This window comes from Mustela nigripes, chromosome 4 (assembly GCF_022355385.1).
Source record: "Mustela nigripes isolate SB6536 chromosome 4, MUSNIG.SB6536, whole genome shotgun sequence".
NCBI classification, from domain to species: domain Eukaryota; kingdom Metazoa; phylum Chordata; class Mammalia; order Carnivora; family Mustelidae; genus Mustela; species Mustela nigripes.
In genome coordinates, this window is record NC_081560.1 from 147,052,888 (window position 1) to 147,077,483 (window position 24,596).

The 24,596-nt window shown below is 38.2% G+C and overlaps 1 protein-coding gene across 5 annotated transcripts in view; it reads left to right on the forward strand.

Moving 5' to 3' along the window:
• NRG3 (neuregulin 3) overlaps nt 1-24,596 on the forward strand; it is a 1,046,954-nt gene that overhangs the window by 1,016,176 nt on the left and 6,182 nt on the right. For 3 of the 5 annotated variants that reach the window (XM_059395860.1, XM_059395857.1, XM_059395859.1), the window contains exons 6-8: nt 99-225; nt 18,423-18,550; nt 22,958-23,128. In XM_059395860.1, coding sequence (XP_059251843.1) covers nt 99-225; nt 18,423-18,550; nt 22,958-23,128 — 426 coding nt within the window. Of the gene's footprint in view, nt 1-98; nt 226-18,422; nt 18,551-22,954; nt 23,129-24,596 lie in introns of all 5 variants that reach the window. The other 2 variants (XM_059395856.1, XM_059395858.1) reach the window with 1 other exon arrangement.

Consider the following 24,596-nt stretch of genomic DNA (forward strand, 5'->3'; position numbering starts at 1 on the left):
TCACAAATGACAAATATAGATGTTGGGAATGAATGAACCCCCCAAATATGAATAGAATAAAGTGATGTAAGTATTTATGTGTTTATTTAAACCTGCAGGAAACAAGCTAAACAAATTCAAGAGCAGCTGAAAGAACCACAAAGTGGTAAAAACTATAGCCTCAAAGCATCCAGCACAATGGCAAAGTCAGAGAACTTGGCGAAAAATCATGTCCAGCTGCAAAGTGTAAGTTACCTGTCTGTATATCTCTTCCCCCAGCCCACCTCAGTGCTTCCAGTTCAGAAGAGATGGGGAGCTTGGGATCAGACTTCTAGATTTTTTTTTTTTCAGTTCTTTATAGATTTTTCCTTAAATCATCTTGCAGTTCTGGGTGTGTGCAAATGCACATGTACAAATTGAAACAGAAAAATCAAATTTCAGCTTTTGATTACACTGTGCAATATAAATTAATCTCTGGAAGCAAAAAGAGCTGTGGTTGTTTGTTCCATAATGACTTACATTTTTACTCTGTGTCAGAAAATGGTGCTGGGCACCAGGAATCCAATGTTCTCTACCTTCTGGGAACTTAACTGTAATAAGAGATAAAGACACCAGAACCAGAGGGGTTCGTGGGCTGAGATGGTTGACAGTGCAGTAGACTGGGGAGGAAACCAAAAGGAGGTAGATGGGTGAAAGGTTCATTAGCTAGTCAAAGTCAAAGTCTAAAGGAAAAGAGACTAGGAGAAACAGAAAAAAAATGAAGCCATGGAATCCTGAGAATGTGTACTGTATTCAAGCAACTCCAATTTAAGGGATTTGAGAGATGTCAAAGCTAAGACAAGTGGGAAGGGAGAGTGGTATTCTCAGAGCCAGTATGTCCTAATACCAAACCTTAAATAGGTAGCAGAACTTGAAATATGAGCACTTTGAATCCTACATTCTTTCTACAGTTGTTTTAATTATTTCTGCGACAGATTGCAAAACACTTAATTAAAGACAAGCAAATATCATCTAAGACATACGGAAATATTCCTCTCAGGTTAGCGAATTCTTTGCCCCCATATAAGATTGCACTTCCAGATTCTGAGACACAAAAGGAAGGAACAAAGGCCCTGCTTTAAACCTAGTATTTGAGTATAATAGGCAATCACCCAGGACATATTCATGCCCCTCCAAATGCATAAATCACTGGGAATTTGTACATCATTTGTGATTCTAAAAAATCATTACCCAGAAAGTCACCATTTTCTATGCATAACAGATGTACTTAGATGTTTAGTGTGAATTCATAAATCAGAATTGCTTCCCAGCAAAGTTTTGTTAAACTTGTAATCCTACTTATGTGGGGACTGTTCTTTCCTGTAATAGAAGGGATGTTTTTTGCTAATGATTTCTGGGTATTATCTCACCACCTCGCCACACAAACACAGTGATGGAGGGTTTCAATTCCTTAGTAACTGGACCTGCTGACGATAAATGAAGGCAGCCACTAGTTAAAACAGTAAGCACAGATTTTAATCAGTAATGTATTATTGCATTATGGAAGAAGCTCCAGCATGAGCTGAACTCAACTTCAGTTTGCATAGAGGGGACTGGTTGTTTTAAAGTAAGAATGAGGGAATAGAGAGAGGAGTCGGCAGGGTCTCGACAGAGTCAGGGAAGTGAAAAATCAGTGTATTTGCCAGCTGTGTGTTAGCTGGCAACTAATGGAGTTTAGGATTCTGTACTTACACAGAGATGGGGAGACAGAGGTCCTGTCCTTCCTAATTACATTTCAAAGATTTGGCTTTCAGGTCCTTGAGAAAGAAACTCCTGAGCTGGGGGAGACACATATACATCTCAAAATGACAAAGGGCAGCTTAGAGTTAGTTGTAAGCCTTTTTCAAGTAAATGCTCCCAGAAAGGCAGGTGGGAGCTATTCCTCAGGTGTTGGCTAGAACAAACAGCACACGCTTTTGGAGGCTTTAGAGTTTTTTTTGTTTGTTTGTTTTGTTTTGTTTTTTTAAATTTATTTATTTATTTTCAGCATAACAGTATTCATTGTTTTTGTACCACACCCAGTGCTCCATGCAATCCATGCCCTCTCTAATACCCACCACCTGGTTCCCCCAACCTCCCACCCCGCCACCACTTAAAACCCCTCAGATTGTTTTTCAGAGTCCATAGTCTCTCATGGTTCACCTCCCCTTCCAATTTCCCCCAACTCCCTTCTCCTAACTCCCCATGTCCTCCATGCTATTTGTTATGCTCCACAAATAAGTGAAACCATATGATAATTGACTCTCTCTGCTTGATTTATTTCACTCAGCATAATCCCCTCCAGTCCCATCCTTGTTGCTATAAAAGTTGGGTATTCATCCTTTCTGATGGAGGCATAATACTCCATAGTGTATATGGACCACATCTTCCTTATCCATTTGTCCGTTGAAGGGCATCTTGGTTCTTTCCACAGTTTGGCAACCCTGGCCATCGCTGCTATAAACATTGGGGTACAGATGGCCCTTCTTTTCACTACATCTGTATCTTTGGGGTAAATACCCAGTAATGCAATTGCAGGGTCATGGGGAAATTCTATGTTTAATTTCTTGAGGAATCTCCACACTGTTCTCCAAAGAGGCTGCACCAACTTGCATTCCCACCAACAGTGTAAGAGGGTTCCCCTTTCTCCACATCCCCTCCAACACATGTTGTTTCCTGTCTTGGTAATTTTGGCCGTTCTAACTGGTGTAGGGTGGTATCTCAATGTAGTTTTAATTTGAATCTCCCTGATGGCTAGTGATGATGAACATTTTTTCATGTGTCTGATAGCCATTTGTATGTCTTCATTGGAGAAGTGTCTGTTCATATCTTCTGCCCATTTTTTGATATGATTGTCTGTTTTGTGTGTGTTGAGTTTGAGGAGTTCTTTATAGATCCTGGATATCAACCTTTTGTCTGTACTGTCATTTGCAAATATCTTCTCCCCAAATCAAAAGTTTCTGCACAGCAAAAGGCTTTAGAATTTTTGGTTTTGGTTTTGGTTTAGGTTTTCAAGCAGGCATTTTAAGGAAGGTCAGGGTCATTCTAGAGGCTATGAAAAAACAGAGAGCGAGAGAGACTATATTAAAGTTTACTCAAGTATTTTGGTGTGGATATGAGTGAATGAAATCATTTGTGCTGGGAATCTGCAGTTCTTAGAGGCTAAAGTTAAGGCACAGTAGAAAAGAGGCTCAGAGGAGGCTATCTAGAGTTTGGTTGGGAAGAGTCTCTGTCAGTCCCTATATATTTTACAGGGTTGCAGCTAAAATACACATAAAATTTTGTATCCTTCATTTTCACCAAACAGATGATCAATAGCATTTTCTGTCTCTGCTTTATGCTCTCCATGAACTCATTTGGGAGATAGTGTACTTGTCCACAGAGTGGCCACTTCACAGTGTCCTCATCCTTCCCTCCTTGGGGACATTCCTGTTCTTTCCTATTGTTTACTATTAAAGGAATATGAAAATAAACTCCTCACTCATATGTTTCCCCATGCCTCGTTTGATTGGGGTGATTAGAATTAGAATAGCAAGAAATTACAAAATCTTAGGGTTCCAACACTTGAAAGATTTGGGAGCACAGTAGATTTTCTTTTCTTTTTCTTTCCCTCTCCTCCACTCTCTGGCCCACCCATACCCACACTTTGTATGTTAGCCAGGGCAGTGGAGGGTAGCCTCAACTGGACCATTTCCACAGGGCCCAAGATAAGATGTGGGAAAGTGGTTTTTTATATTTCTCCCATTTTGGGTAAAGAGAATATATATAAAACATTTTTTTTTTTCCCTCTGAGTTGGGGTGTGGGCAGCTAAGACAATGCATTTCAAGGAATCATCAGTTTTAGGTTTGGCTGGGAGTTCAGGCAGAGAATAGATAGGAAAGGAAGGCTTGTAAGGAACCTCAAGAAGGGGAGTGACGTGCATTGGGGAGACACAAGCATGCTGGCCATAGCATTCTACACTTTGCCTGCTTGGGCCCAAGGGACTGACCTGAGCAGTCCCTTTAACCAGACTGGATTGGAATAAATAAGTTGCTTTCCCAGAGGCACATATCAATTTCAGTGCTAGAAAGCAGCGTGGGTGACTACCAGCTTTGTTATACCTTTGTCAACATTTCTTTTGCTAATTTAATAGGAGAACATAATACTCTTTTTTAATTTACATTGAACTATTTGTGCGGTAAAATCTCAGTCCATATTATTTTGAGTCGAGTCTTCCATCTGGTGAGCTTTGTCCCTGCTGACACTCAGCTTCTGTTTTTGTTATAAGAACCAAATAACAATTGGACTGTAGTTCTTAGTGTTGTGTATTATGGGAGAAAATAGTAAGGGAGAATATATATCAGTAATACATTGGAAAGGAATAGAAACTTTTTTTTAAAGATTTTATTTGTTTATTTGACAGAGAGAGCCAAAGTAGACAGAAAGGCAGGCAGAGGGGGAGGAGGAAGCAGGCTCCCCACTGAGCAGAGTCTGATGTGGGACTCGATCCCAGGACCCTGAGACCATGACCTGAGCCGAAGGCAGAGGCTTTAATCCACTGAGCCACCCAGGCACCTCAGGAACAGAAACTTTTAAAAGCGTTTGTTCTCCCATATTACGCTGAAGATATGCAAGGATGATATAGATGACATCTGTGCTGCTGGAAGCCTGGTAGCCCTGGTCTCAGGGCAAGCAGCAATCTGCTGTGTGGTTCAAATTTTCTCCGTGAATATTGGAGCAAATGTATTGAAGAGAATTCAGTAAAGCAGTTTTTCTTCATAGGTCTACATTTTTTTCCTTCAACATCAATGTTAAAAACTAACAATAATGAATGAAGTCATGATCATCGTAATAGCAAATACCATAGACTGAATACATACACGGAATCATGCTAAATGATATAAATACATCACCTCATTTTGTCCTAACAACGACGACTTAATTTATACCCACTATGTGCAGAAGAGGGAAATGGGACTCAAGACTTGAGAAAGCTTCTCTCTGATAGCAGAAAGCCAAACTCACATCTTTATATCGCAGTGCTTCAACAGGGGGCACTGTTGCCCCAGAGAACTTTTGGCAAAGTCTGGAGAGACTTCAGATGTTCTAACTGGAGAGGCATCCATGAGCAGAGGAGGGCAGAAGTGATGGTACCTATTCCACAATGTACAGGCTAGCCCTCCCCTGCAACAGAAAATTATGCTTCCCAAATGTCCAGAGTAGTGAGGAAATCCAGAGTCCAAGCTCAAGTTGCATAGTGTGTCCATTAGGAAACTCTGAATGCCCAGCCTAGGAGTTCTATCATCATTTCTACTACACAGAAGGTGATGGGTTATCCACTTACAGCCTGATCCTTGGGAGGGAAAATTTCCTATCAGGCAAATCTGTCTTGATTTTATCTTCAAGCCCAGGTTAGCTACTTGAAATTCTTTGCAAACTGCAGTGTTTAACAAATGAATTGTCTGTGTCTGGCATTCCCTTAAGTCCATTAAACATTCATGGGGAAGGGTTTCACTTTACAGTCATTTAACAAGATGTGAAACACCTAGTCCAGCGAAGCAACATGATACCCTGGAAATACTTGACTGGGAGGCAGCAGAACTAGACCTTGCATTGCTGTGGAAGCATCTAGTGCTTTGCCGTCATTTACAGATGACCCGTTTGTGAGTCAGATGAATCGACCTCATTTACTGTGTCCCAGGTGAGAGAGAGAGCTGGAGCGAGCATTATAACCTCTGGACTGAATGACACTTCTCAGCCTGATTCAGGGATCAGAAAGAGAAGGTGTTAAAAGAGAGATGATCCCTTTTCTCTTAAAATCGAAAGAAATTACACCTAAGTGAGAAGTAAGGGAATAAAATTTTTCCAAGAACCCTCTCAGGAAAGGTAGGTTTATGGGAGTTAACGTTCAATGAGGAAGAACTGAAAGATAATATTTGCATGCATTAGGAGAGTCCGCAGAATTTAATGCCTAATACAACCTTGATAACTGGTAGAAAGAGGCATCCATTTATTCTGTAATACTAACTGAACACTTCTCTATGCTGGGCACTGTAAGAAGATCTGACAAAGTACAAACAGAAGAGATGGAGCCTGACCTTGGGGCGCTCACAGGCTCACGGTGGAAACAAGTATGGAAGCATATACAGCACTTGTTCTTTAATGTAGATACGTGAAGTCACAGAGCTATCTGGGAATGGAAAAGGACATCTAGGATGCTCTGGGGGATTACCAATCCTGCCCAAAGTCAGTAACAGACGAGCTGAGTCTTGGGAATGGGGTCGAAGTTCGCCAGATAGTTGTAAGGGGGTTGGTCAGAAGAGGTAATTTCTTTATAGCATGAATCAGTGTTAACTTTGAATAGTTCTAGCTTAAAACTTGACATCTTGTTTTATATATATCAAGTTCTAACTTACTGATTCACTATAGATTCATAGATTCATCTATTCGAATAGATACTAAATATTTGGTAAGGACCAGACACAGCAATAAGGACCAGGGATATACTGATGAACCAACATGACAGTGTCCTTACTTTCAAGGAGCTTACTGATTGCTGTAGGTGAGAGAGATTAATCCAATGACCCCACAAATGAATTTGCCAAGGCCTCCGGTCAATAGTGAACAGCACTGTTAGAGCTTATAGAAGGCAGGTCTGGAAGCTGACCTGACAATATAAGAAGAGCAAAGAATTCTCTCCGAAGAGGGAATGATGGCATGTGCTCAGTCGCCCTGGCTGAAAGGGGCACATGGGTGAGGTGAGAACATGGGTCATAGGGGCTGGGAGTGAGGAGGAGAGCTCGCTATAGCCTGTGCGTAGAAAGGGTATATTGCTTCCAGGGAAATGGGCTGATGTTTGACTGCAAATGGCATAGCTCTTCCTGTGTGGAATGTGGTACAGAATTTCTTAACAGCAGCAGTGGTCAAATTGTGTTTCATTACTTGCATCAGAAATCATGCTTTAAAATATGCCATAACCTAAAAAAATAAAAAAATAAAAAATAATAATAAAATAATAATTAAAAAAATAAAAATAAAATAAAATAAAATAAAATATGCCATAACCACTTATTTTCACCATACTCTGGGCTCCTAAGTCAGACATCCAGTAAAGAACATTTTGACACAGACACAGAGGAGCTGGGAGCAATGCAGAGAAAGAGACATTTAAAACCCTTTAAAAGTATCCTTCTTCCTGCCTTTATTGCCTGGGTTTCCAGACCAGGTGATTATCAGCTCTGCCATCATTGCTTTCCAACACAGACATGCTTTCATTTAACCTTCTGACTCCTGCTGCGTGCATCGGGCAGACCTGGAAACAGCATCAGCGCTCTACTTCCAACGTGAGCCTGCTTCATTTGACAGGTCTTTTGATTTCGGTGCACCATCAACAATGTATTAGGAGCAAGGCAAGTGATGGTGCAAACAACAGTGGAGGTCCTCAGCACCCAGGAGCCCCCCCACCAGGCAGGCTTTCGGGAAAGCCAGTTGTGATGAGGGCTTCCCCAAGAGATAATGGTACTGACCAGGGCCTCTGTGGGTGTTAAATAGGAAATCAGCTCTACTCATGTTGAAAGGACCAGTGAATGGCCCAGGACATCTCCTTAGTAAGTATTAAAGTGACATTTTGTACATTATACTAAATGAGGTTTTAACAAAACGTACATACACAAAAAGTCAAGATCTGTATGAGTACAAGCAAAGAAAATGGAGTCAACTACCATAATTTGTAGTAGTGTACAAAAATGTTTATGGAAAGGGCCAGACGGGCAGCTTTCCTGGAGATATTATCTCATGGATAAAATCATGCAGACCGTCACTCCTCCCAGGGATGGAAGTGTATACATTTTGGAAGGAACCATAAAAAATGTTTTCAGCAGGGGCGCCTGCGTGGCTCAGCGCGTTAAAGCCTCTGCCTTTGGCTGGGGTCATGATCTCAGGGTCCTGGGATCGAGCCCCACATCAGGCTCTCTGCTCAGCAAGGAGCCTGCTTCCTCCTCTCTCTCTCTGCCTACTTGTGATCTTTAAAAAAAAAATGTTTTCAGCTTAGAGCATAAACATGTACAAAGGCTATAATCGTGGTCAGTTAAGCTACTTTTAAGGAGCTTTGCTGTGGACTGTTTGCTGAATGGATTCTATACCTTGAGGCCTACAGCTGAAAAAAAGAGACTGAATTCTATCGTTAGTCTCTAAATTCCTCTGGTCCTCCTCCTCCTCCTTCTTTTTCTGCTTCTTTTTTTTGGATTTGTATCTTTTTTCTTTTTTTTTTTTTTTTTAATTAGACTATTTTTTTAAGGCAGTTTTAGATTTATAGAAAAGTTGCAAAACTAGTACGATGAATTCCCATATGCACTCAGTTTTTCCTAATACCGTCGTATATTAACATCGTACATTTGTTAAAATTTATGAACCCATAGTGATGTCTTGTAACTAACTCACATCGAGAGTTAATCCAAGGGTCCTCAGTTTCTACCTAATTGCTTCTTTTCCAGCATTCCTTCCAGGATACCACATTACATTTGGTTCTCGTATGTCCTCTTGGCTGTGACAGATTTTCAGATTTTCCTTGTTTTAGTGGCTCTGATAGTTTTTAGGAGTAGTGCTCAAGTATCATGTAGAATGTTCCTCTGCTGGAATTAGTCTGATGATTTTCTCATGATTAGGCTGGGGTAATGGGGTTTGGGGAGAAAGAGAATGAAAAGAATCATATCAATATGATTTAGCACTATTGATGATTACTTTGTCACCTGAGGTAGTAATTGTTAGGTGTCTCCACTGTGACTTTACTCTTCCCTTCCTTTCTATAGAGTTCTTTTGAAAGGAAGTGCCTCTGTATAACCCACACTTAAGTAGTAGGGAGTTATGCTCTCCCTTTGTAAAGGCAGAGTATCTACGAAGTGATTTGGAATGTAACCGTAAAGAGTTTATCTCTTGTTCCTCATTTATTTATTAGTTCCATCATTTAAGAGTATGAATTCATGGATACTTATTTTATACTTCAAGTTACAGTTCAATAAATACTTTCTTCTTATTTTATAGCAACCTCTTTCAGCTGTGGCCATTGGTAGCTCTTTAAGTTAGTCCCTGTGTCACTTTGACATACTTCGTTAGTTCAGGATAGGCTTTCTGGAGGTTTTTACTGAGTATCTCGTTGCTTCTAAGCCCTCTCAGCAGATAGATCAAAGATATATCTATCAGCCAAATAGTGTTTATGTGCAGTACTTTTGCCTTTAGTCCACAGATTCCACTCATTTCCAAAGTTACTTAGGACAGCATGGCCTTGTTCCCTACCTCCCACTAGTGGCCTTTCATATATTTATATTAGAGTCAGTTTCTTTTAGCAGAATTTGTATTCCTTCCCACAATCTCCACATCTCCAAAATGATACTTATTTTATCAATAGGTAGGTTTCTTTAATAGATATAGGGTGATTATGTTTACCTAGTTCCTCCCGCATGAACTTTGATGACATGTGTCTTTCAAGAAACTGATCCATTTCAGCTAATATATCAAATTTGAGGGCATACAGTTATTCAGTGTTCCTTTATTAATCATTTTCTGTCCATGGGAGTAGTAGTGATGGCCTCTTTCACTTCTGTTATCGATAATCTCTTCTTCTTCTTCTTTTTTTTTTTTTTAAATTCTGGATTAACCTGACCATAGATTTATCAATGTTATTGATTATTTCAAATCATCAGCTTTGCTTTTGTTGATTTTCTTTATTCTTTTCCTGTTTTCAATTTTATTAATTCTCTAAAGTTTATTATTTCTCTTATTTATTTCAGTTTTAAATTATTCTTTTTTCTAGTTTCCTAAGGTAGAAATTTACATCATCGATTTTAGGTATTTCTTCTTTTCAAATATAAGAATTTAATGTTATTAATTGATCTCTAATCATTGCTTTGATTACCTAATGCAATTTTGTATTTAATTTTCTCACCATAGCACATACCCTAACATACAGCACCCAGGTAGCCTATCCCTCCCACCCCCGCCCCTCCCGCAAACCTCATTGTTTTCCTGCAGTTAAGAGTCTCTTATGGTTTGTCTCCCTCTCTGGTTTCGTCTTGTTTCATTTTTCCCTCCCTTCCCATATGATCCTCTGTCCTGTTTCTCAAATTCCTCATATCAGTGAGATTTTATGATAATTGTCTTTGTCTGATTGACTTATTTCACTTAGCATAATGCCCTCTAGTTCCATCCATGTCATTGCAATTGGCAAGATTTTGGGTTTTTGATGGCTGCATAGTATTCCATTGTGTGTGTGTGTGTGTGTGTGTGTGTGTGTGTGTACATATATATATATATATATATATCTCACATCTTTTTTATCAATTCATCTGTTGATGGACATCTAGGCTCTTTCCATAGTTTGGCTATTGTGGACATTGGTGCTATAAACATTTGGGTACACATGCCCCTTCGGATCACTCCATTTTTATCTTTAGGGTAAATACCCAGTAATGCAATTTCTGGGTCATAGGGTAGCTCTATTTTCAACTTTTTGAGGAATCTCCATACCGTTTTCCAGAGTGGCTGAACCAGCCAGCATTCCCACCAGCAGTATAGGAGAATTCCCCTATTTCTGCATCCTCACAATACTGTCATTTCCTGGCTGGTTAATGTTAGCTATTCCTGACTGGTGTGAGGTGATATCTCACAGTGGTGTTTTTTTTTTTTTTTTTTTTAAGATTTTATTTATTTATTTGACAGAGAGAGATCACAAGTAGGCAGAGAGGCAGGCAGAGAGAGAGAGAGAGGAGGAAGCAGGCTCCCTGCTGAGCAGAGAGCCCGATGCGGGACTCAATGCCAGGACCCTGAGATCATGACCTGAGCCGAAGGCAGTGGCTTAACCCACTGAGCCACCCAGGTGCCCTCTCACAGTGGTTTTTGATTTGTATTTCCCTGATGCTGAGTGATGTGGAGCACTTTTTCCTGTGTCTGTTGGCCATTTGGATGTCTTCTTTGCAGAAATGTCTGTTCAGGTACTCTGCCCATGTCTTGATTGGCTTATTTGTTTTTTTGGCTATTGAGTTTGATAAGTTCTTTATAGATTTTGGATACTAGCCTTTTATCTGATATGTCATTTGCAAATATCTTCTCCCATTCTGTTGGCTCTCTTTTGGTTTTGTTGACTGCTTCCTTTGCTGTGCAAAAGCTTTTGATCTTGATGAAGTCCCAATAGTTCATTTTTGCTCTTGCTTCACTTGTCTATGGCTATCTTTCTAGGAAAAAGTTGCTGTGGCTGAGGTCAAAGAGGTTGCTGCCTATGTTCTTCTCAAGGATTTTGATGGCTTCCTGTCTCACATTGACGTCTTTCATCCATTTTGAGTCTATTTTTGTGTGTGGTGTAAGGAAATGGTCCATTTCATTCTTCTGCATGTGCCTGTCCAATTTTCCCAACACCATTTGTTGAAGAGACTTTTTTCCATTGGACGATCTTTTCTGCTTTGTCAAAAATTAGTTGACCACAGAGCTGGGCTCTCTATTCTGTTCCATTGATCTATGTGTCTGTTTTTGTGCCAATACTATATTGTCTTGATGATGACAGATTTGTAATGGAGCTTGAAGTCTGGAATTGTGATGCCACCAACTTTGGTTTTCTTTTTCAACATTCCTCTGGCTATTTGGGGTCTTTCCTGGTTCCATATAAATTTTAGTATTATTTGTTCCATTTCTTTAAAGAAAGTTGATGGTATTTTGATAAGGATTGCATTAAATGTATAGATTGCTATAGGTAACATAGACATTTTCACAATATTTGTTCTACCAATCCATGAGCATGGAACATTTTTTCATTTCTTGGTAAAGTTTTCCTCAATTTCTTTCATGTGTACTCTGTGGTTTTCTGAGTACAGATTCTGTGCCTCTTTCATTGGATTTATTCCTAGGTATCTAATGGTCTGGGGTGCAATTATAAATAAGATCAATTCCTTAATTTCTCTTTCTTCTGTCTTGCTGTTGGTGTATAGAAATGCAACTGGTTTCTGTGCAATGATTTTATACCCTGACATTTTACTGGATTTCTGTATGAGTTCTCACAGTTTTGGAGTGCAGTCTTTTGGGTTTCCCACATAAAGTATCATATCATCTGCAAAAAATGAAGAGTGACTTCTTCTTCACTGATTCGGATGCCTTTTATTTCTTTTTGTGCTAGGACTTCTAGTACTAGGTTGAATAACAGCGGTGATAGAGGACAGCCCTGCTGTGTTCTGGACCTTAGGGGAAAAGCTCTCTGTTTTTCCCCACTGAGAATGATATTTGCTCTAGGTTTTTCATAGATGGCTTTGATAATATTGAGGTGTAGGTATCCCCTATCCCTACCCACTGTGAAGAGTTTTGATCAAGAAACGGTGCTGTATGTTGTCAAATGATTTTCCAGCATCTATTGAGAGTATCATATGGTTCTTGTTCTTTTATTAATGTATTGTATCTCATTGATTGACTTGTGGATGTTGAACCAAACTTGCACTCCAGGAATAAATCCCACTTGGTCCTGGTGAATAATCCCTTTAATGTACTGTTGGATCCTATTAGCTAGTATTTTGGTGAGAATTTTTGCATCTGTGTTCATCAAGGATATTAGTCTGCAATTCTCCTTTTTCATGGGGTCTTTGTCTGGTTTGGGGATCAAGGTAATGCTGGCCTCATAAAATGAGTTTGGAAGTTTTCCTTTCATTTCCATCTTTGGAATCGTTTCAGGAGAACAGGTATTAATTCTTCTTTAAATGTTTGGTAGAATTCTCTTGGGAAGCCGTCTGGGCCTGAGCACTTCTTTGTTGGGCAATTTTTGATGACTACTTCAATCTCCTTAGTGGTTATGGGTGTGTTCAAGTTTTCTATTTCTTCCTGGTTCAGTTTTGGTAGTTTACCTTTAGGTAAACTATTCTCTAGGAATGCATCCATTTCTTCCAGATTGTCTAATTTGCTGGTGTATATTTGTTCACAATAAGTTCTTCTAATTGTTTGTATTTCTTTGGTGTTGGTTGTAACCACTCCTCTTTCATTCATGATTTTATTAAGTTTGGGTCCTTTCTCTTTTCTTTTGAATAAGCCTGGCCAGGGGCTTATCAATCTTATTAATTCTTTCAAAGAAGCAGCTCCTAGTTTCTTTGATCTGTTATACTATTCTTTTGGTTTCTATTTCATTGATTTCTGCTCTGGTCTTTATTATTTCTCTTCTGCTGGGTTTAAGTTTTATTTGCTTTTCTTTCTCAGCTCCTTTAGTTGGAGGGTTAGTTTGTGTATTTGAGAACTTTCTTGAGAAAGGCTTGTTTCACTATATACTTTACTCTCAAGACCCCCTTTGCTGTATCCCAAAGATTTTGAACGGTTGTGTTTTCATTTTCATTTGTTTCCAGGAATTTTTTAAATTCTTCTTTAATTTTCCAGTTGACCCATTGATTCTTTAGTAAGATACTTTTTAGCCTCCCTATATTTGAGTTCTTTCAACTTTTCTCTTGTGTTTGAGTTCTAGCTTCAGAGCATTGTGGTCTGAAAGTATGCAGGGAATGATCCCAGTCTTTTGGTACCAGCTGAGACCTGATTTGTGACCCAGTATGTGATCTACTCTGGAGAATGTTCCATGTGCACTAGAGAAGAATGTGTATTCTGTTGTTTTGGGATGGAATGTTCTGAATATATCTGATACATCCATTTGGTCCAGTGTGCCATTGAAAGCCTTTATTTCCTTGTTGATCTTTTGCTTAGATGATCTATTTCAGTGAGGGGGGTGTTAAAGTCCCCTATTATTACTGTATTATTGTCTATGTGTTCCTTTTGTTATTAATTGGCTTATATAATTGGCTGCTCCCATTAGGGGCATAGATATTTTAAATGGTTAGATCTTACTGTTGGACAGAACCTTTAAATATTATATAGTGTCCTTCCTCATATAGTCTTTGGCTTAAAATACAATTTATTTGATACAAGGATTGTCACCCCAGCTTTTTCTGATGTCCATTAGCATGGTAAGATATTTTCCACCCCCTTTTAATCTGGAGGTATCTTTGGGTCTGAAATGAGTTTCTTGTAGATAGCATATCAATAGGTCTTGTTTTTTTTGTTTGTTTGTTTTTGTTTTGTTTTGTTTTTATCCATTCTGATACCCTATGCCCTTTGATTAGGGCATTTAGCCCATTTACATTCAGGGTAATTACTGAAAGATATGAATTCCATGCCATTGTATTTACTGTAAGGTAACAGTTACTATATATTTTCTCTGTTCCTTTCTGGTCTGTTACTTTTAGGCTCTCTCTTTGCTTACAGGACCCCTTTCAATATGTCCTTCAGGACTGTTCTGGTGTTTCCAAATTCTTTTAGTTTTTGTTTGTCCTGGAAGCTTTTTCTGTCTCCTTCTATTTTCAGTAGGAGCCTAGCTGGTTATAGTATTCTTGGCTGCATATTTTTCTTGTTTGGTGCTCTGAATATATCATGCCACTCCTCTCTGGCCTGTCAGGTCTCTGTGGATAGATCTGCCACCAATCTAATATTTCTACTATTGTATGTTACAAACCTCTTGTCCTGAGCTGCTTTCAGGATTTTCTCTTTGTCACTGAGACTTGTAAGTTTTTCTATTAGATGATGGGGTGTTGACCTCATTTTTTTTTTTTTTTTAATTTTGAGGTGGGTTATCTGTGCCTCCTGAATTTTGATACTTGCTCACCTCACCAAATTAGGGAAGTTCTCTATTATAATTTGATCCAGTATACCTTGTGCCCCTCTTCTGGGATCCCAATTCTAATATTGTTTTGTCTTATGTTATCACTTATTCTCTCGAATTCTCCCCTCATTGTCCAGTAGTTGTTTATCTCTCTTTTTCTCAGCTTCTTTATTCTCCATCATTTCATGTTCTTTATCACTAATTCTCTCTTCTGGTTCATTTATCCTTGCAGTAAGAGCCTCCATTTTTTATTGTATCTCATTAATAGCTTTTTTTATTTCAATTGTCTGGAGAAATAAAATCCCTTTCTGGAGAAATAAAGGAACTAAAATTTTGTGTTTATTTTAAATTCTATGTCTATCATCCCAACTTTTCTGTGGTATCTGAGTCAGGTTTGGTTCTTACTTTATGTCTCTCTCTCTCTCTCTCTATATATATATATATATATATATATATAAAATATAGAGATATATATACTAGAATGCCTTATAATTTTTTAAAAGGTAGAGATATACATTGTGTAATCCTAAAGTAAACAGATGTTTAGTGTAGATTTTATGTTAATCTGGTTAGCAATGGGTTTAATTCAATATTTGCTGTGACTATAGATGCCAAAGGCTTTAAAATCTACTAGTGTCTTTTGTTTGTCTGTTTTTTTCTCAGTCAATCCTGGATAGGAATACAGCAACTTAAACCTGAATCTCGTGTTAAATGCTGGCACTGAAATGAAAATGATTCTTATAAAGTTTGTGAGAGAGAGGCAAAATCCAAAATAAGACAATTTGAAAATAAATTTGTGTTAATTGACCAAAACAATAGAATTGAAAGCAACTGTATAACAACAATGAAAACATTTTGAAAGAAAAGATTTAGAACATAGTATCTATTATAGACACTACGAATAGCCAGAAAAAATACAGAGGTTGATTTTACCCAAAATTTTTATCCAGGATTTTGAACAAAATCTTAGCTTTCAGGATCAAAACTCTCATTTGAAGCAAAGTTTATATGCACCTCATATGTTGATTGCAGCATTATTTACAATAACCAAATTATGGAAGCAGCCTAAGCATCCATTGATAGATGAGTGGATAAAGAAGATATGGGAGATAGATAGATATGGAGATAGATAGAAATATAGATACTTACATATACAGGATTATTATTCAGTCATAAGGCAGAATTAACTCTTACCATTTGCAACAACATGGATGGAGCTAGAGAGCATAATGCTAAATGAAATAAGTCACAGCAAGACAAGTACCATAAAATTTCACTCAAATGTGGCATTTAAGAAATAAAACAAATGAACAAAGAAAAAAAAAAGAGAGAGATAAACCAAACAACAGACTCTTAACTATAGAGAACAAACAGATGGTTACTAATGAGGAAGTATGTAAGGGAATAGATGAAATGATGATGATGATGGGGATTAAGAGCGCAATATCTTGATGCATGGAACAGTTAGATCATTATATTGCACATCTGAAACTAATATAACACTATTTTAACTACACTAGAATTAAAATAAAAGTAAAAAGTGATTGGTATCCCCCCCCACCAAAAGCACAGATTCTGAACTAATGGCCCCAACACATAATTAGGCTATTTGACATACATTACTTAAAAAAAAAAAGGCTTATTGACTTTTAATGATTCAGTGATTTCTCTAGAAATTATAGATGGTCCAGAAAAACCTAGCAGATGTTGTTCCCATAGACCTCTCTGTAGGAGCACATGCTTACCTCCTCCCATTTGCCACAGATGTCTCCAGATCATCTCACTTGTTCCTGTAGCTGAGCATTCCAGGCATCCAAGTTTGTTTTCTGAAACAATTTATTAGATTAACAAACAAACAAATCCCTAGTTGGTCTATTAATAGAATCTGAAGTTCCGATTGAAAGTTAGAATGTTGATTTTATTCCAGTTACATGTTTATTCAATGCACTTTTCCCATGGATGGGTTGTAGTAATTAACTTTAATTCATCAAATAAAAAGCACACATGAAGGTATTTACATCATTTTTTGGATCTTTGTAGTTTTGGGTTATTAAAAATAGCCACTTTTTCTAAATCATCTCCTTATCTTCTTTTTCTTTCTCTGTGTCAATTTTGCAAAAAGACCTGCTTCTTTGAGTCCATTTTGTAGACTTGAGATTGTGTTTGAAGACATGGTTATGACTGCCCCATGTGGTTTATTTTGGAAATACTTAAGAAGATAAGAGTAGAGATTGCTACCTTAAGGTGTTACATAACCTTGACATTTTGCCTAATCTCAATAGCCTGTAACCATTGATACACTTTTCCGCAAAGAGAACATCCAGTTAATTGTTTTTTCTTTTAATCTGCATCCTGTGGGGTTGCATGGGAAACACACAAGTGCACACACAGAAATGTGTAGGTACATGTACATACAAAATTTATATATATGTGTGTATATGCATACATAAAGCTAAATATATGTATATACACATATACACACTTGCAATATATGTATATCTGTTTACTTCATTTTCCTTATTTATGCAATATTATACATACTTCTTTTCAATATTTGTGTAGTTTTTATTTGTGGATATTTCTATTTATTTTTATCTTCTGTTTTGTTATTAAAAATTGTATCACTGATACATTCTAGTGATGACATTATTTTGAATTTTTACAATCATATTGATGATGGTAAGTCCTAGAAGTAACATTCTGGATCAAAGAGTGTGTATATTTAACATTTTGGAACTTACTGGCCATTTATACCTCAACATATTAGTACTAACTCTAATTTTCTTATATCTGTAACTTTACTAGAGCTTCTTGAAACTTAATTTTCTCTATTCTGATTTTTATCCCTTCACAATGAATGCAGTTGTATACCTTTTCATATGTATATTGCACATCTGTCTTCATTGTTCTGTAAAATTCATGTTCATACATTAGTATGAATATCAATATTTCAAAATTTTCTCTGGCTTGGTTAGCATTCTAAAATTGTCATTTCTCAGGGTAGTTTTTAATCCAGAGTTTCTGGAAGAGAAACCTGCTAGCACTTGCTGCTGTTCAAGAGTTGTGTGTCCCCGGAAGATTAAAGTGGACAATGTGCTGCCTGGTTGAGATGCCATGCATAGATATTTCCCTTGGGGCAAAGTTTTTCTTAATGTGTCATCTCTATAGACCTTTCCAAAAGGCTCCTGAGCCTTATAAGATACCACAGTCAAAGATGAAACCGAGACTTAGTAGGTATAAAGAGTGAAATGCCCACAAATTTCTCTTATTAAGTCCAGTAATTACTTGGCAAAGGCTGAAGGAGGTAATGATGGAGACCTGAGAGCAGGTACTCTGAATCAATATCCTTATAATTCTGAGAATGTTCAAAGGTTCATTCAGTCACTATTTATTGAACCCCTGCTATTTGTTATCCAACTACTAATTAATTTTTTGTGTGTATAAAATGTATATTGAATAAAAAATACTTGTGTTTTTGCCTGTCAGGCACAGTGTGCCATGGGTGTAGATTGAAATGAGAAGACATTCTTAAAATTCTAAAGTGAAGAATGCTCGTGGATGGACCTTATCTGAGCAGAGAGTGTGGGGGGAGGATGGAGACCATACTCACTGTGTGAGAAATGGGATGCTAATGATGTCTCTATCATTCTCCTGATCAGGGGACCATTGGACAAAATACTGGCAAGTTCAGTTCAGTAACTTCTGATATCTAGCTGCAGTAGTATAGGCCCGCCTCTCATAACTCATTCTCCAGCTCAACTCTGTGCATGTGGTTTTCCACAGTATTCAAAGGCGGAAAGGCATCCTGTGACTGCATTGGAGAAAATGATGGAGTCAAGTTTTGCCAGCCCTCAGTCATTCCCAGAGGTCCCTTCTCCTGACAGAGGAAGCCAGTCTGTCAAACACCACAGGTACAGGTAGCTACACATGGTGGGATGGGCACATTCATACTGTGTCTAATGTTGGACAACACATGCCAATAAATGGCAACTTGATTCAGGAGAAACAATTGTTTTTGCTTCCCATGTATTTCTCTAAGGAGTGGATACTCAAGCAGCTCACAGCAAGTAAACCAAAGCTAACAGCAGGCAGCCATGCCCTTGTAAGAAGCCGGAGGAACTATTAACAACACCCATCAAAGCTGCAGACACAGACCAGTGAATGAAACAATTGCATTCTGAAAAACCATTAAAAACATGATTTTTCCTAGCCTGCCTTATCACTGTCTGCAAATTTAATGACTAATTCTTCCCTAGGCAGCTGATCTGACATGCTCCAGGTCTTCCAACATGGTTCTAACACAAAGAAAACTGTTCAGGGGGAGGAAGCTTCGCAGGTCTTCTCCTTGGGTTTATAAGATCTGTTTTGAATAGGGTGGCACTCTTTTCCAAGCTGCCCATAGAAATTGGTTCTTTGGGGGAGAGAGCCAAAAATTAAGGTTATCTTATAAATGTCCTAACATTCTGAGACCAAGCAGGTTTTTTAGCATCTTCTAATCACATGCTGCGTTTCATATACAAAAATCTGAAACTCCGAAAATGCAGTCTTTTTTCTAAACCAAGTGCCAAAGTTTGGGACTGATGCTCTGTTTATGTGCATCTGAATGTAATATCCTCAGTCTTTGTGGACGTTGTGCAGTGATTTAGCTTCCCTTTCTTAGTGAGAAGGACCATATTATAAAATTAAATACGTGAATATAAATATAAATAAATATATGTATATGAAAGGATTAAAATTTCAAAAAAGGAGAAGGTACAAAATAATAGTTGTCACTTATGTGGCGAGCATCGTAGAATCATTATATTGCATCTCTGAAACGAATATAACATTGTATATAAACAGCCAGTTGTCCCCAACAATGACAGATAAATATTGTTGGTTTTCATATACCTAGGCAATGTTTTGAAAACCTTCCTTGACTCTCAATGAGTCCCCTAAAAAAGGATTTTCTTAATGCTGACCACATTTACTGGGAGGTTTTCAGTATCTCTGTATACTAATCCTCATTATGGGTTGGGGATTTTTTTTCCCACATTCTACATGAGTAGAGACTGAGATACCAAAGGTTTGATAAGTTGGTTTTTTTTTTTTTTTAATGGTTTAAATTTTTTCAAGTTGGAATTGAAATACACTTGGCTGTTGGATTACTGCTTTAGTGATTAACTGCCAGTTTGGGGTTATATCATTTGAGGCATTTATAGATATTTCCTTGTTAAAAAAGCATTTGAGTTCACTGGATCTAATGGAAATTCTTTAATTAGGGAAATAAGTCCAAAATTACCAGCCTTTTATAAGATGGATATTTTCTCCAAAACAGCATTTTCTCCTGCTGATTATAATACATGTTGAAGTGGTGTTCCATCCAGTCGAGTAAAATAATTATATATAATATTACTCTAGGACTATATTATACCATCAATGTTTTAAAGTTAAAATAAAAAAGAATGACAATTTCTAATGTATTTGAGCTGCAAATACCTACCCTATTCCTTGTCCATTGAGATACCCCCCTCTTAGATTTGGCTTCTCCTATGTTCCTGGGAACCACTTACAAATTAAATAAGAACATTTTTCAGAGATCTTCCCTTTTGTTTGGTTCAATGACACTGCAGTATTTGTTGGCATACATTGTGTCCTGATAGATAGGCAAGAGTTGATTTATAAAGTGCTTTTAGAACTTTGGAAATTATAGTTTAATATATCATGGCTTTTGTTTTGTAAAACATGCAGTAGACTTAAGCGTTTTCATGATTGATAACCCTGGTTACTGATTTATATATCCTGCAAACTGCTCCATAACTTCCCGAATGCCATGAAGGTTAGAAGGCTTGAATAGCTGATTGATCAGTAGGTGTAGAAGTGTTTTTGCAGATGGGTCACTAGTTCATACTGGAAGACTCTGTTGTTGTGACAGTTTGGCTAGCTATGAATAATTAATTTCCTTTTTTTGCACTGCAAACATGACTTACTTGGGTAACTCATTACAACAAAGCTATTAATTCAAAGCCATTATTTCTCATGTTTAGTTCAAAGGGAAAACAATCCTCTTGCTTTTTAAAGAAAAAATCTATTATGTTATGTCATACTTATTACATTTTAGCAATGTAACTCTCTTAGAGACAGCACATATGGGAGGTTTTTAGAATGAAATTAAGACCAGGGTTTTCAGTGATTACCATGAGCCTTCAAGTTGTCAGGTGTGGAGGAGGAGTCAGGGGAACTCATTGCACTGAGCCCCTATTCCCGGTCAGGCTCCATGCATACTCTCTCTCTCTTTTAGCCCTAAAGTAGTCCTATGAAGATACTGAAGCATGATCTGAATACCTTCCTTTGGCACCTCTCCTCCCCATATTAAGTTTTTACTTTTCTCTGCCTTGCCATGTACACTGAAAGAGCGGCAGGCTCTCTTGTCTGCTGTCAATTCAAAGCACAGGCAGGAGATGGAAGGATGGGGGGAGACCGAAGTCCTGGACTTTCTGTGCCCTCCTCCCTGCTTGCCTCAGCTCTATCCCTCGTCCCACTTCCGGGGGCCACACTGCCTGCCAGGTAGTCCTTTCCTTACAACTCCCCTTCTCTCTCCATTCTCATAATCTCCCCCACCCCTGTCCCTTCAGTTGCAAGGATAGGAAAAGTTTCCCCTTGTTACTTGCCTGGACATACAGTAGTACCCCATGTTGGCTTTCTTCCCCTTCTCAAACAATGAAGACACCTTTGTAAATAATAAAATCTCCAAAGTGACCCACATTAGAGTATCATCTCTCTTGTTCAGGGCTCTGGTAGAAATACTTACCCCAGTATCATGCTGTGAGTAATGTACAGACCTGAGATGCATCCCCAGATGCAGCTACTTCTAGCACCAAAGCCTGAGTACCCCACAGACTCCATAAAAGCTCCTGGATAATACAGGTAGAAGCTAGAGGGATGGGAAAACAAAACAAAACAAAACAAAAAAAACAACAGCTATGAGAACTCTTTATACTTGTGGCCTTGGTGACCCACCTAGAGGCCCCATATTGCCAACATACAAGAAATATTATGATAAAGAATGAAGGTATACTATGCTGCAAGGTAGGACATACTGTTTGAAGAAGGTAAAATCTGATCATTCACTTTGCCAAAACCAGGAAAGTGTCTACTCAAATGTCAGGTTCTCAAATTCTGATCTTAAATAATATTTGAGGTTTTGTTTTGTTTTGCTTTATTTTTCATTGTAACTACTAAGTAGAAATAACACTAGTGTTGCCACGAGGGAAAGTTCCAGAAGTCCAGATAATATAGTGACATGGGTTAAATTACTTTGGGAGACTGGTCCTTTTAGAACTTGGTAAGTTTGCTGAAATTTTGAAAATGGTTTCCATCCTTCTCTATATGGCTTTATTGGTATTTTTAGGGTAAAATGAAGCTATAGCAAAAGATTCTAACTTCACTTGTTATCTGAACACCGCAGAACAAGTCTGACCACATAAACTGGCATCGCATGGACTGTCTACATAGGAACAGAGTTCTTACCAGTCCTCATGGCTGCAGGGTACATTCAGTGAGGTGGAGATGGAAATGGACATGGAATGGGTAACAAGTCAAATCAGCAACTGATTTTTATAAAAAGCCCAGCTCTTTTGGTTAGCATGATCTATGTAGGAATCTCAATCTCACCTAAGATACATCCCACGTATGCCTTTTGCCTGTGATGGCATCTAAACACATAAGGTTATTTGGGTATTTGGATGTATGAGTCAAGGAAAACATATAATCAGATGTTTATTAAAAGCAAATTCAAAAGAAAACAATTTCGTTTCTCAAGATTGATGAAAATTTGAGGTCGTGAACTGGGAATTTAGCACATATGTTAGGGAGAGAATGCCAACTCAAAGGAGGCTTATTTATTCTACAACTAACACGGTGAACTTTTCCCCGTGAATCCCTTCAGAGTTCCTGTGTTTGGTTTTTGTCAGTATCTAGTAACAAAGCCATTTTTATTTTTATTAGATAGCCACTATATCCTGGATAATGAGGGTAGCTGAGAATCAGGAGCTTGAGAATTCCTTAAGCCCACCTCTTATCTTTGGCTGGAAAGCTGAGATTGTTTTGGTCCACTGTGCTGCAAACTAGAAAGCCAGAAATGTGAGAACTTCACTTTGTTCCTGCAAGGGTTAATGGATTCAACAACTTCTGGTCTCCTCCTAGCTAGCAGTCATGGTTGGAGAGCCTAATCTAGAACTGTGAGTGTCTGGAGTGAAGAGCAGCATTTGAGAAGTTTGAGCAGCCATATATAAGGTTCTTGCTAGGATCAATCTGTTCGTTTCCTTTCATCCCAGCAGGAATCTCTCCTCTTGCTGCAGCCCAGGGCAAAGGAGTGGTATGCTCCATAGGAATGCCTTCAGGAGAACACCCCCCTCACCCAGAAGTAGGCTGGGCGGCATCGTGGGACCAGCATATCAGCAACTTGAGGACTCAAGGATCCCAGACCAGGATACGATACCTTGTCAAGGGTAGGTCTTAAAAACAATGGAATTTAGGGAGGGTGTCATGAATGCTCAAACTTTACATTGAGTTATTATGTTCCTTAGGGTTTTCTTCATTGATTTTTGTCATTAATAGTCTATTTATGCTCACTTCGATCTTTGTTCCACAAAAGATAAACTAAAAAGAATAGGTACAATGAAAATAGATATTAGGGAAATGTGAGACAGAAAAATAAAACTAGGGAGCAAGCTCAGTGTATAGTTATCTAGGCAGTATATTATATAGTTGCTAAAACAACTGGGGATGCATCTTTGATTTAAAAGAAAAAGAGAGATTTCTTAGGAGGACTAATGTGTTCCTTCATTCTTAAGTTTGAAAAACAATTACTCAATTCTCTAATCAATATTGTGGGCACTACCCTCAACAGTAACCTGTAATGTATTTATATGTAGTGTCTACTTCTGTCCAGAGTGTTCTTGAAACTGTCTCCGTCAGTGTAGACAGCATATTGTCAAAGTACAATTTGCTGAACTCAGATGTCTAGGTTCATTTGTGGTATAGGTGTGGAAAGATGGGCTTTGCACACCAGGGCTGCAAAAGGTGCCCTTTCTTACGAGTGGATGCAGACCCTCACAGGGCTCACGGCATGGTGAGTAGAATAGGATGAATTTTAGCCCCAGTTTACCTAATTGGCATAAATCTCCCAAACATGGTAGCCCTTCCTTAAACTGACTGGAGTTTAAATCGCATCTTTGAAAAAAATTTTATCTTATGAACTTAAGTTTTCTCATGTACAGAATCGGCAAAATAATACCAGCTTCCTCAGGGTTTTGGGGCAGATTTTTAAAAATTACATGTATAAAAGGGCTTGTACCTGACGCATAGTAAGCAGAGTAGGTCTGGCACTTATTGTCAAGGAACTATTAGAGAGCTATTAATTTCAAGAGCAATGCAATCAGGGTTTATTCCAGAAATATCAGGAATCAACTCCCTTAGTCAAGCCAGGTTCTTGTTGAATTTGGTTTTTATCACTTTGGGTAAGGCAGGCCCGGCTTTTATTCTGCTTTGGCCTGGATGAATCTTTCCAGACTGTATCAAACTGAGAGCCAAAGCAGGTAGGAGACATACATCACAGAGCCTTACCTTTTCCTTTTGTTTCTGGCAAGATATGCATATAGCCACGCCCTGACAAAACCCAGCAACAGATTTCTTCAGAAAGACATTTGTAATTTTGAAGCAATCCCAAATGAACTGTGTATACCTTCGGGATAGACCTAGGGTGACAGTTTGCAAATTCAACATAAGAGCCAAGTTGTCCAAAACGTATAATGCAAGTCAAGAAGCAGTTTGCATTTCTCTTTGCCTTAGATCTAGAAAAGGGGCTTCCACTTAGCCCCTAATTATAATTAATCTTGTTTCATCATGACTTTTCTTCTTAAATCACTAAGCTCAGATAGTGATTCTTAAATCACTAATAATGTCTGTTACTTGGGA